This window comes from Piliocolobus tephrosceles, chromosome 5 (genome assembly GCF_002776525.5).
Source record: "Piliocolobus tephrosceles isolate RC106 chromosome 5, ASM277652v3, whole genome shotgun sequence".
Taxonomy (NCBI): domain Eukaryota; kingdom Metazoa; phylum Chordata; class Mammalia; order Primates; family Cercopithecidae; genus Piliocolobus; species Piliocolobus tephrosceles.
Window position 1 is genome coordinate 58,801,515 of NC_045438.1, and position 12,648 is coordinate 58,814,162.

Below are 12,648 nucleotides of genomic sequence, written 5' to 3' on the forward strand. Positions count from 1 at the left end.
AAGATATTTACACAATTTCTGTCTTTGTAAATATTATTATTATTCTGAGATGGTGTCTTGCTCTGTCACCCAGGCTGGAGTGCAGTGGTGTGATCACAGCTCACTGCAACCTCTGCCTGCTGGGCTCAAGCATCTTCCCCGCTAAGCCTCCTGAGTAGCTGGGACTACAGGCATGCGCCACCATGCCTGCCTAATTTTTCTATTTTTTTGTAGATACAAGGTTTTGCCTTGTTGCCCAGGCTGGTCTCAAACTCCTGAGCTCAAGTGACCCGCCCACCTCAGCCTTCTAAAATGCTGGGATTACAGGCATGAGCCACTGCACCCAGTCACTGTCTTTGTAATTGTTAATTACAATGGAAAAACGGAACTTTATATTGGAAAAACCTGGTGGAGCCACCTTACCCTAATGATCAAAACGAACATCATTAATATTGGGACAACCAGCATCGTGTGCCTTTTGATATGGTACTGAGAAAGACACAGCATTACTGCATTGGTCCTCCTATCAAAAATGCATAACCTGATTTCTGTCCCCAAGGCATCCAAATGAGCTAAATAAAAAGGTGGAGAAAAATTCTAGCTTATTAGGAAAAAAAGTATATCTGTGTCATCCCAGAAAAGATGTAAGATAAAGTATAAGTTATTATGTTATTTATGTTTTGAAATAATTTTAAACCCAGAAATGAGTCTGTATTAGAATAAATTAAAATGTCTCTTAAGGTGAAATATTACAGGAACAACAGAAAGTTATAAAAATGGGAAGTTTTAGAAAATGTATTTGTACTCTTTATCTTATTGAATTATCTATAATCAGGAATAATCTTAATATTTTTACACACAAATTGAAATAATCTTCAGATTTTCTTAATGTAAAGTTATCCAGATGTTCATAGGAGAACAAAGACACACACATTTTTTCCCCCTGAATGTAGCAATCAGGCTATTAACCTCCTAAAGAAATCCTTGTGAGTAAGTAGACACTCCCATAAACATCTCAATTACTTTTAGGAAGAAAACAGTATTAAATAGTGAAAATTGCTAAGTGAGAAAAAGGAAAATCATAATCCATTTAATACCTGCATATGAACTGACTATTTACAAGGCACTTTCATATATATATATATATATTTTTTTTTTTAATCTCACAAACAACCTTTGAGGTAGGTGGTTTCAGTTATTCATTCCAATGAGGTTTTTATTCCACAGAAATGCCAACAAAGATGCCAAGATGAAAGAATCACTTGACGCCAGGAGTTTGAGAACAGCCTGGTCAACATAGTGAGACCCCTATCTCTACAAAAAATAATAGTAATTAGCTGGATGTGGTGGCGTGCACCTGTAGTCCCAGCTACTCGGGAGGCTGAGGTTGGAGATCGCTCAAGCCCTGGAGTTAGAGGTTACAGTGAGTTATGATAATGCCACTGCACTCTAGCATGAGCAACAGAGTGAGACCATCTCTCTTAAACACACACACACACACACACACACACACACACACACACACACACACACACGATGCCCAGAAAAGTTTGTGCTTGGATCTGGTTTCCATGTATTTGGAAAATAAGTAAATGTGAAACGAATAGGTTTTTAACTAGCTTTAGTTTAGAAATTGCAATAGACATTTCTCAACATCCATTCTTTACAAAGAAGACTAGAAACTTTTGAAACCCAATTTGGATTCTTTCTGATTAAGTAACATTGCTAGTAGAGAGGAGGATTTCTTCATTTTACTCATGTCCTTTGAAGAGTAAATAACTGCTGAGTGTCCATATGTAGGTGTTAGGGAAATCAGTGCTGGGCTCTGGCCTTTGGAGCTGGACCTGCAGAACTCAGAGGCTCACCCTACAGTGTTTTCCCTGCTGGGCTTGATCTAGGATAGTAAAATTGTTTCTCATTGCTCAAGGAAGCTTCTTCTTCTGCCATCATGTTTACTGTTCTGTGGTACATTTTACAATTAATCAACAAAATTGCTTTGGTGACGTTGTATCTCTTCATAATTTCTACTTCTTTAAAATGGAGTGCATCCTATTTTGCTTCTCAATTAAAAAATGTCTGTATTCTGGGTCAATTTCGGCCTGGGCTGGAGGCACACTCTCTAGACTTCAGCAGCACCAGCAGCTGGAAACAGCACGGGCATGATTCTTCAAAAGTGCTCTCATCATTGTGTGAGGAGCTGAGGCCCAGAAGAGCTGGCCAGGCTGGAGCAGGTATCTTGCAGTTTTAGCAATGCAGCCCCCAGGTAGTGTCTTGGCCTCAGGGAGGCCACCACGCCTGTGTTGGACAGCTGAAACCTGGTGTATGCCTTCTCCTGAATTTAATTGTAAAGAAACATCAGACAAACCCAATCGAGAGACATTCTACAAAATAAAGGCTTCCACTCTTCCAAAATGTTAAGATCAAGAAGCTCAAAGAAAGGAGGTAGGACTGTCCCATGTGAAAGGAGATATAAAAGGTTTAACAACTAAGTGTGATGGACTGGATCCTAAATTGGGAAAAATTAACCATACAGGACATTATTAATAGACAATTGAAGAAACTGTAATATGGGCTGCGTGTATGTGTGTGTATAGGTTTGCCTATAATTACATGAGCCTGGAGAAGGCTATACAACATGTTATTAACATTGGTTACCTGGGGGAAGGGTGGGGATGGGAAATTAAGAGAAAAAAACTACAACTTTGTTTTTTAAAAAGCACACAGGATGAAAGTAGCAAGTATGATATGATTCCATTTTTGTTACATGATATGGATATATGTGTAAGTGTGTATGTATGCATAAAATGAATTATACAAAGATGGTCAATAAATCATTAATGATTGTTATTCCAAGGTGATGGAAATTTGAACTTGTACATTCTTCATATTTTTGTGTAGTATAATTTTTTTCAATGCACAGGTATTATTTTTATAAACATACTAAAAAGTAATATTTTTGTGTTAAAAAGGCAAAACAAAGTCACTCAGGGAACAATTTTGAGGCCAGGCGCAGTGGCTCACGCCTATAATCCCAGCACTTTGGGAGGCCGAGGCAGGCGGATCACGAGGTCAGGAGGTCGAGACCATCCTGGCTAACACGGTGAAACCCCGTCTCTACTAAAAATACAAAAAAAAAAAAAAAAAAAAAAAATTAGCCGGGCGAGGTGGCGGGCACCTGTAGTCCCAGCTACTCAGGAGGCTGAGGCAGGAGAATGGTGTGAACCTGGGAGGCAGAGCTTGCAGTGAGCCAAGATTGTGCCACTGCACTCCAGCCTGGGCAACTCCATCTCAAAAAAAAAAAACAAAAAAAACAAAAAGAAAGTTTTGAGGCAAGGCACAGTGGCTCATGCCTATAATCCCAGCACTTTGGGAGGCCGAGGAAGGTGGATCACCTGAGGTCGGGAGTTCAAGACCAGCATGACTAACATGGAGAAATCCCCTCTCTACTAAAAATATAAAATTAGCCGGGCGGGCATGGTGGCATGTGCCTGTAATCCCAGCCATTGCACTCCAGCCTGGTCAACAAGAGCAAAACTCCATCTCAAAAAAAAAATAGTCTTGAATTAAAGTTTTTCTGCTTTAAACTAATATTTTCTTATAGTGCTGAGTTTTTTATTATATTTTAAGCATCTTACATGTTTCAACACAAGATGTTTCCAGCTGTGCTGAGCACATGCTCAAGTGTGAGCTGACTCTCTGGGTTGGACGAAATTGTGTCTGATTTTCTGAAGAACCTTGTTTGGTATGGAAGCTTCAGCAGTTACTTCCAGCCATCCTAGAACTCTCTGATGACATCCCTTCTGGAGATTTTGGAGTTCTCCTAGGACTGTGACCTTTTGAACTGTATGTACCTTGACTAAGTGAACTTCACATTCATTTTTGGCCCTGAAAGGTATACAAATCATGTCCTGTCCTGGAATCTGAATGTCTTCCCTTTTCACAGTGGATAAGGCTATACTTCCTCTTGGCTTCTTGAAAGTACGCTGAGAACTAATGAGATGGGTTTGTGGAATGCTTTGAGCTGCTGAGATGTAAAGAACAACGCTCTAGCTTTGTGAATAACATAACCCCTATTGTCAGTGAATCCACTGACTCGATGAGGACAGGGAGAGACCCACTAGAATCAAAGATACTATCAGACTGGGGAGGGCCAGCTTGTTGCTGTAAGTGCTAATGGCAGTGACAACTGAGGAGGGTGATGAAAATATAAAGAAAGTAGAGTAATGCTGCCAGAAGGAGGTCTCGACTAATAACAGATGGGGAATTGGTGAATAAACTTCAGCTTTTTTACCCCTCAGTTGGGATAACTCTGGCAGGGTGCACACCTTGGACCTCCCAGAGTCCCCTAGAGCAGGGATCCCCAAGCCCCAGAGCCATGGACCAGCACCGGTCCACCGCCTGTTAGGAATTGGGCTGTGCAGCAGGTGAGCAGTGGACAAGTGAGCGAAGCTTCATCTGTATTCACAGCCCTCCCCTTCGCTCACATTACTGCCTGAGCTCCATCTCCTATCAGATCAGCATTAGATTCTCATAGGAGTGTGAACCCTATTGTGAACTGAGCATGTGAGGGACTTAGGTTGCACACTCGTTATGAGAATCTAATGCCTCATGATCTATCACTGCCTCCTATCACTCCTACATGGGGCCGTCTAATTGCAAGAAAACAGCTCAGGGCTCCCACTGATTCTACCTTATGGTGAGTTGTATAATTATTTCTTTATATATTATAATGTAATAATAATAATAATAGAAATAAAGTTCACAATCAATGTAATGCACTTGACTCATCCCAAAACCATGCCCCCATCCCCTCACCCTCTGGTTCATGGAAAAATTGTCTTCCAGAAAACTGGTCCTTGGTGCCAAAAAAGTTGGGGACCGCTGCCCTAAAGGGTCTGAGTTTCAGTGGCCCACTGTGGTAGCTTGCTCGATAGCACATGCTTTACTGGTTTCTCACTTCCTCTCTCTTCTGCTGTGTTTTCTGCAATCCCCTCCCAAATAAACTAATTGTGCTTAGATCCTTGTCAGTTCTACTCCAGCTAGAAACATCATGTACTTTCCCAATAATTTACTTTTCTATACCCATCCCATTTCCCTGAGAGACTAACCCTTTTATATTCTTCCTGTCCAAACTGTCAAGGTCAGAGTTGCACTTTGCTACAGCCTGGGCCTGAGATTTCTCTTTGCTCTGAAATCAAGATGATTTTCTCTATTCCACTCAGTTGTTGGTTCATCAGACCATGTGCTCTTTCCATTGAGTGGGGGATATAGGAAAGTTTGAGTCAGACATTCATACCTGGCCTAAAATCTTGACTCCATTACTTGCTGCAAAACCCTGGGCAAATCACCTAACTTCTCTGATCTTCAGTTTCCTCCTCTGTGAAATAAAGATAATAATCCTGCCTCATCAGGTTGTCCTCTGGATTTAATGAGCTAAATGTATAAAGGACCAGGAGATTGACTAATACAAAAATATTCTGGAGAAAAGATCATTATTTTTATAATACGGTTTTCTTGTCTCGTTGAATTTCTCATGTGCCTCCATCTGGTTTCCCAACCTTGACTGTAGTTTCTCTGCCACATTTACCTTCTTTATCACACTGCCCTGCATATGACAGGCACTAAACATTCATTATCAATTTTCTAAAGTGTTAAAGTGCTAAAGAAAAACTTCAGCTGAATGCAATTTAAAATAGTTTAATTGAGCAAAGAATGATTCATGAATTGGGCAGCCTCCTGAACCAGGGTAGCTTCAGAGACTCCAGTGCAGCCACATGGTGGAAGAGAATTTATGGACAGAAAAAAGAAAGTGACGTACAGAAAGCGGAAATGAGGTAAGGAAACAGCCAGATGGTTGCAGCTCGGCATTTGTCTTATTTGAACATGGTTTGAACAGTTGGCCACATTTGAGTGGTCAAAACCCAGTAATTGACACCTGAGTAGATCACACTCTGTTTAAACTTCCATTTAGGCTACAGTTCACAGTGTACAGAGAAACCTTTAGCCCAAACTTAAAATATGTAAAGAGACAGCATTAGGTTAAACTTGATTTAGCAAAAGTCAATCATGCACTCTTTCAATTCAATTCAAGACTCATTTTCGGATTATTTCTTATTGGCGAGGCATGCTCAAGGAATTTTTAGCAGGTCTCTTGACTTTTCAGTGTCCTTGTATGCCAAATAAATGTTTTGATCTCTAATTCTAGATACGCTGACATCCCTCTAGCATTAAAGTTTGGAATCTATACATTCTTGGAGGGCAAAGATGGTGATTCTTTTTTCAGACCCCTCAACATTTACACCGATGGTGGGCACAGAGTGAGGCATACAGAATTGATGCTGGTGCACACAGAATCAATTTCAGATGCTTCCTTGATCATGTTCCTTTTTCCCTCTCTCCCTAGCCCTCACTCCACTCCAGCTAGACTGGTTTTTCTTTGTACCTCTAGAATTTTCCAGGTTGTTCTGCCTTGAGGACTTGGTACTTGCTGCTTCTCATCATTCAATTCTCTGCCCGACCCCAGTCTCTCCATCCCATAACCCTGCTTTGTTTTTTTGTTCTTGTAATTACTCTCTGAAATTGTCTTATTAGTCATTTATTTGTTTATTCTCTCCACCTCTCCCCCAGTCCCCAAATATAAGCTTCTATCTTGGATCTTTTTACATCGCTGCTGCTAAAACTCTACTTAGCACAATCTAGGCCCTGAAATAGATAACTGTAAAATAAATGAATAAACTCTACCATACCTTATACAGTAGGTTTTACGCTCGTCTCTCAGTATCCTCAGGAGATTGGTTCCAGAATCATCTGCGTATACCTGAATCTGCACATACTCAGGCCCCTAAACAGGCTTCACAGAACCTGCATATAGGAAGAGTTGGCCTTTGCCCTCTGAATACTCGCATTTCTCATCCCAAGGATACTGTATTTTCCATCTGCATTTGGTTGAAAAAAATCCATGTCTAAGGGCACCCACGCTGTTCAAACCCATATTGTTCAAGATCAACTGTAGTTGGTGAGGTGAATTCTGCAGCTATCACACACCGCGTTCTAGTGAACGGGCTTAGGTGAGAGTAACCCATATAAGTGAATTAACTGCAGAGGTCTTAGTACACATGGAGTGGGAAGAAATAGGTAATCCCCAGGAAGACAACTACAGACGATTGTATCAGCTTATTTAGAAATCATATCAGCAATATCTTATTTGCTGTGGAAAATTTAGGTAACATTTTAAAATTAATTCATTTATTTTTATTATGGAAAATGTCAAACATAACCACGAGTAGATGTGGTAGGTAAGAATAGCATAATGGATCCTCTTGTACACTGTGGTGGATGCACTCCAGGGTGCTCCCTCACCTTGGTGTTCATGCCCTGTGTACTCCTCTCCCTTTGAGTGTGTGCAAAACATGCTTTCTGGCCAATAGAATGTTCACATTTGAAGTTGCCCCTGTGGGATTGCTTTATGTTATATAAAATTCTGTCTTGCTGAAGACTTACTCTGGGGATTCTTCTTGCGGGCCTGATGAAATAAGTGACTGTGCTCGGAAAGCCCAAGTGACAATGAAGTCTAGGTAACCTCTAGGAATTGCAGATTCCCTCTTGGAGCTGAGGACAGTCTCCAGTCTCCAGCCAGCAAGAAGCCAGGGCCCTCGGTCCTACTGCTGCAAGGGAAGGAATTCTGCCTGTGCCCGGAGTCAGAGTGGAAGCCAGTTCTTCTTCAGTGAATGTGAACGCAGCCTGGCCAGCCCCTGGATGGCAGGTGTGAGACCCTAACTGGAGGACTGAGTGTACCTGGACACCTGATCCACAAAAACTGTGAGAAAAATCTGTCTTGTTTTAAGGCCACTAAGTTTGTGGCAATTTGCAGCAATAAATAAATATACCTCACCCGAGGTCAACTATTTTCAATAGTTTCCAATTGTTTCATTTACACCTCTATGTCTAGGGCTGGGTGGGTGGGAGGGGAGTGGATGGGCTGGTGTGTTTTAAAGCACATTTCAATCTTTATATTATTTCACTGGCAGATACTTTAATACACATTTGTAACAGACAAGGAAGAACTTTTTAAAAGCATAACCATAATGCCTGAAAAATTCGGTTTCATTGATAATAAGAGTGGGAGTCTTTTCTAATGCCATCAAATCAATGGATTTATTATATTAATTGGACACCCACAGAAAAGGTGCTTGCAATAAACAGAATAATACCCCGTTGATCTCATTAGCTAAAGGACAGGAAAGCATATGAGAGCTTTCACTTGAAAAGTCTGAAGCTTTCCAGTTGGTTTTTAAAAAATAGTCCAGCCACAAAGCACTTCATTGTCCCTGTAATATGCTTGTCTCTCATACAATATCTAAAATAATTAAAACCCAATTATTACCGTGTGCTTAAGATCCATTCTCCTTAGACTCTAACCGGCTTTGGAATGGACCCCTGTAAATTTCATTTTTATTCAAAACTCCTTGTAATTTCATGTCATACTCTAATTGCTATTCCCATCACTTTTTCCTTACTACAGGAAGCTCCTCCCAACTGGCCCTCTTGGAGAAGCCAATCTCATCCCCCTTCGACACTGCTCACTGAGGCACGCTTTGTAAGGGACATACTTAGGGCTCTGAGTTGGATGCCATCTCTACTACTTGGGAGCTTTGCGATGTTTGGCTAGTAGTTAAGCTTTCCCTAAGCTGGATACAATAATGCCTCGCCGGGTTCCGGTGAAGATTAGACAAAGAACATGTGTAACGTGCAAACTGTCCAGTACAGAGAAAGCACCGTTCCCCACAACACCCTTTGTTGGTTCCCATCTCCCACCACCCAGCCCCAGAACGCCTGGCACCACGCCTCTCCTGCCCTTGTCGCGGGGGATGCAGGGACTTGTAGTTTCTAAGGCCCCGCGTCGTGCTTTCCCTCGGCGCCGGCCGGCGGGCGGAAGAACTACACATCCCAGTGGGCTGTGAAAGGAAAGTGGGGCTCGGAAAATCGAGCGTACCCGCCCAGCTGCCTTCGCTTTCTTCGGCCCCGGGCTATGCCCACCTCTGCGGGGGCTCGGACCCGCACCAAAGCCCGGGAGGGCGTAAGCGAGCAGGCGTCCCATGCTTCGGCAGTCCCAGGGCCGCGCCCGCAGCTGCTCCTGGGCTGTCGGGTGGGAAGGAGGGAGGCGCGGGCGCGAGAGGAGAAGCACGCGATCCCTCCGCTGCCGTGGGGGCTCCACGGGGAAATGGAGGGAGAAATAAAGCGAGCAGTTGTGAACGTCCGTGGGGAGAAGTGGAGACCGAAAAGGCTGGGCGGCAGCAACCCAGAACCTGGTCTCCAAGGGGCTTCTACTCCGGGAGGGAGGCCGGGGCCGGAGGGGACCCCGACCGCTTCGTCTGCCCTTCTCGGCCCGGAAGCCGGCCGAGCCGGGCCCCGAGACCCTCGCCCACTGCCCGGTCCCGGAGTCAGGCCAGCCTCGGGCCGCCTCTCCCTATCCTGGCACCCGGCACCCCACCCCATTCCTCGGGCATCAGCAGAGTCCCCCGGCGAGGCGACCACGCCCCAGCTGGGGAGGAGGAAGAAGGGGGGCGCAGGCCGGGGAGGGTCACCTCCGCGCCGCGGCTCCTCAGCTCCCAGGGAGTCGCCCGGACTGGCTTGCCGGTGGCCGTGGGAATGAGCGTGTCCCGAGGCGGCAGCTGCTGCGGGGAATAAACCCGGGAGAAGCCGCGAGACTGACTGAAGTCGGCCAGGAACACACGGCGCGGCGGAGCCGCGGGCGTCCAACCCCATCCCTTCTCGGGCGATGCCACGGGGAGCCCCCCGCGCCTTCCACAGCCCAGGGCGCCCGCCCGAGGGACTGGGGCTGGAATCCCGCTGCGCCGGTGCCCTGGCTTCGCGGGCGAGGAGGAGGAGGAGCAGGAGGAGGAGCCGCGGGTGAGGCGCGGGGCCACCGCCCACCCGGCCCGGAGGAGGCGGACCCACTCGGAGCGCCGCGCGCGCGCCGGGGCTGAGCCTTGCAAACAAGTGTCTGTGCGGTGTCTCCGCGGCCCTCCTCTCGCCGGGGCCGCTTCCTCCGGGTAGGAGGGAGGAAGGGAGTCCTCGCCGCGCGGCCCGCGAGCCGCCCCCGCCCTCGACCCGGGCATCCCCGCGCGGGGGCCCTGGACTCGAGTAGGCTGCCAGGCGCAGCGACACCGGGTCGCGGTGCTAGAGGCTCCTGACAGAAAAACGTGCGTGGTTGTCCCCACCCCTGGGAGGGGTTGCCGGTGCCGCGCGCGGCCGCCCAGTTGCCAGCGCTCTCTCCTGGGAGGATCCGCCGCCGGAGGAAGGAGTGGACCCAACCTGGCCGCGGCGCAGAAGTGGCTCCCGAGGAAGCCGGCGCCGGCGCCGCCGCCTCGTGTCCCCTCGGGGCGCAGTGCTCGGGGGTCGGCGGGCCGGAGCCGAGGCGCAGCCGGGGAGCCCGGGGCTGCGGGGCCGAGCGGGCAGCCGCGCGAGGGGGCGGGCGCTCGGCGACCCGAGGTCCGGCTGGGTTGAGCCCCGCGCCCCGGGACGCGGGCTGGAAGCGACGGAGGAGCGCTGCCGCGGGCTGCGGACCAGCGCCGTCTCCCCACGGAGCGGGGCTTCTGCTATGACAGTTGGGCTCCCCGGAGGGTTAACCTGGGTGTCCTCGGCAAAGTTGTCGCCGAGCCGGGAGCCCGTGTAGGGGCCGCGGCGCCGCGGCTCGGGGGGCGGCCGGGCGGCCGGCGGCGGTCGTGGCTCGGCGGGGCCCGCGCGGCCGGGGGGCTCCTGGGGGTGTGCGCCCCCAGCCGGCTGCCCTCGTGGATGCCTCCCGGCGGCGGCGGGCCCATGAAAGACTGCGAGTACAGCCAGATCAGCACCCACAGCTCCTCCCCCATGGAGTCGCCCCACAAGAAGAAGAAAATCGCGGCCCGGAGGAAATGGGAGGTGTTCCCGGGAAGAAACAAGTTCTTCTGCAACGGGAGGATCATGATGGCCCGGCAGACGGGCGTCTTCTACCTGACGCTCGTCCTCATCCTGGTCACTAGCGGACTCTTCTTCGCCTTCGAGTAAGTGGCTGCGGCCGCTCCCCCGACGCCGCGCTCCCCTCGCGTTCCCTGTCCCCCTCCCCTCCTCGGGCTGCTTTCGTTTTCTAGAAGCCTTATCTACTGTAAATTGTTACATAATGCCAGCCCGGGCTCCCTCTTTTTGCTTTTAAATGTCTGATTGCTTTTGGGTCCCCAGAGAGAATGCCGTTCTGGGCCGGGCTTCTGGGAGCAGGGAGGGAAGGGGTCCACTTGGAAGGGGGGCCAGGTCTTCCTGCTCCAGGTGACGGATGGGACCCAGCAGGTGGGGCCGCCGGTCCTTTATCCCTGGGGCGCTCTCAATCGAGTTTGGGAACCCAGCAAATCAACCCAGATGTAGCCTGCTGTGGGAAGGTGGGGTGCGATAGATTCCTAAGTCAGGGATACATAGAACTGACTTTTCCCCCCTTGCTGACAACACATAGGGCATCTTCTTAAGCTCAGTTGACTACATCTCCCATGTAACTTCGACGAATAATTGAGGAATCTTGGTTATTTCAAGTTTCAAAGTATCAGCTACCTAGTGTGCCCTGGATAGATCCTTTCATTCTCCAGCCTCCTACATGCTCACTCTGGATTAACAATTTCTTATTTGCCATGAGGTTTCTAAACTTTTCACTTTCAAAAAGGTTGCAATAAAAAGTGTCCAAAACAAACAATTTGGGAACACGTGAAAGGAGACCTTAGGTCTGTTAAGGAAGAGGATGACACTACGTGACAACTTCTGATTCCAGAAAGACTCTGGACTTTAGGGATTATATCTGGGGGAAAAAAAAGTGCATGCAAGTCTTCACCGTTTTCAGGAAAATCAAATTGACCAGTAGCAACTGTCCTCCTGCCAGCTAATGAAAGGTCTTATTTATTAACAGTGATTAGATAAAGCAGTTAAACCACATTCCAATCAATTTCAATTGCTTTCTTTGCATGCAACATTTGGAATGCAACTCCTTATGTAATTTCTGGTATCCTATGTTCAATGAAAGGTGGAGTTACTTTTTTCCCCCCAGAATTTAAAAAAAAGCAATATATTTATAGGGAGTTCTTCTTTGGGCTTCCCAAATCCTGGTTATTATTGGGCATGATACTCCTTCAGTCTCCGCCTCCTCCTGTTGGGTAGGCTTAATTAAAACCTTTTGAATTTATTTACTTTTGTTTCTGAGTAGGATTAATAGGCTCTAATTTTGTGCCGGGCTTTTGCTCCTCCAAATGCTGTCTCAATTGGAAATGAATGATCTCTTGACAATGTAATACTTGTCACTCAAAGCCCTCTGACTCTCAGGAGAAACGTTTTGTATCTGGACACTGCTCTGATGAGCAGTTTTAACAGGACTGAGTTAGACCAGGCAATGAGAAGGATGTCAGATTTAAGCAAATTCCCCTTCCCCAGTCCTTCTCACGCACAACTCCTCTCCCCCATTTCCGATGGTGTGTGCATCACGGGTCCCCGGGTCCCCCCTTGATGTTTAGGTTCTGTATCTGTTTGACACTAGTAAGTAGAGTCAGTGGGGGACCTGTGGACGGGAGGGGAAGGGTGTGAACAGGCATTCAGAGTGGCAGGGAGACACACTCTACTTATGCTGCTGTTGCTCCCATGGGCCCCCATTGAGAGCAGCCT

General features: G+C 47.3%; 1 protein-coding gene and 1 pseudogene across 3 annotated transcripts in view; one reads left to right on the forward strand and one right to left on the reverse strand.

Annotated features, from left to right (window-relative positions):
• Positions 1-8,588: 8,588 nt before the first annotated feature.
• On the reverse strand, positions 8,589-10,097 carry LOC111538638 (annotated as a pseudogene).
• The window catches only part of ZDHHC14 (zinc finger DHHC-type palmitoyltransferase 14), a 312,504-nt gene continuing 308,842 nt past the window's right edge, over positions 8,987-12,648 (forward strand). Inside the window, exon 1 of one of the 3 annotated variants that reach the window (XM_023206072.3) lies at positions 8,987-11,018. In XM_023206072.3, the coding sequence (XP_023061840.1) occupies positions 10,774-11,018 (245 nt within the window). In that variant the 5' untranslated portion in view covers positions 8,987-10,773. The remainder of the gene's footprint in view (positions 11,019-12,648) is intronic. The other 2 variants (XM_023206071.2, XM_023206070.2) reach the window with 2 other exon arrangements.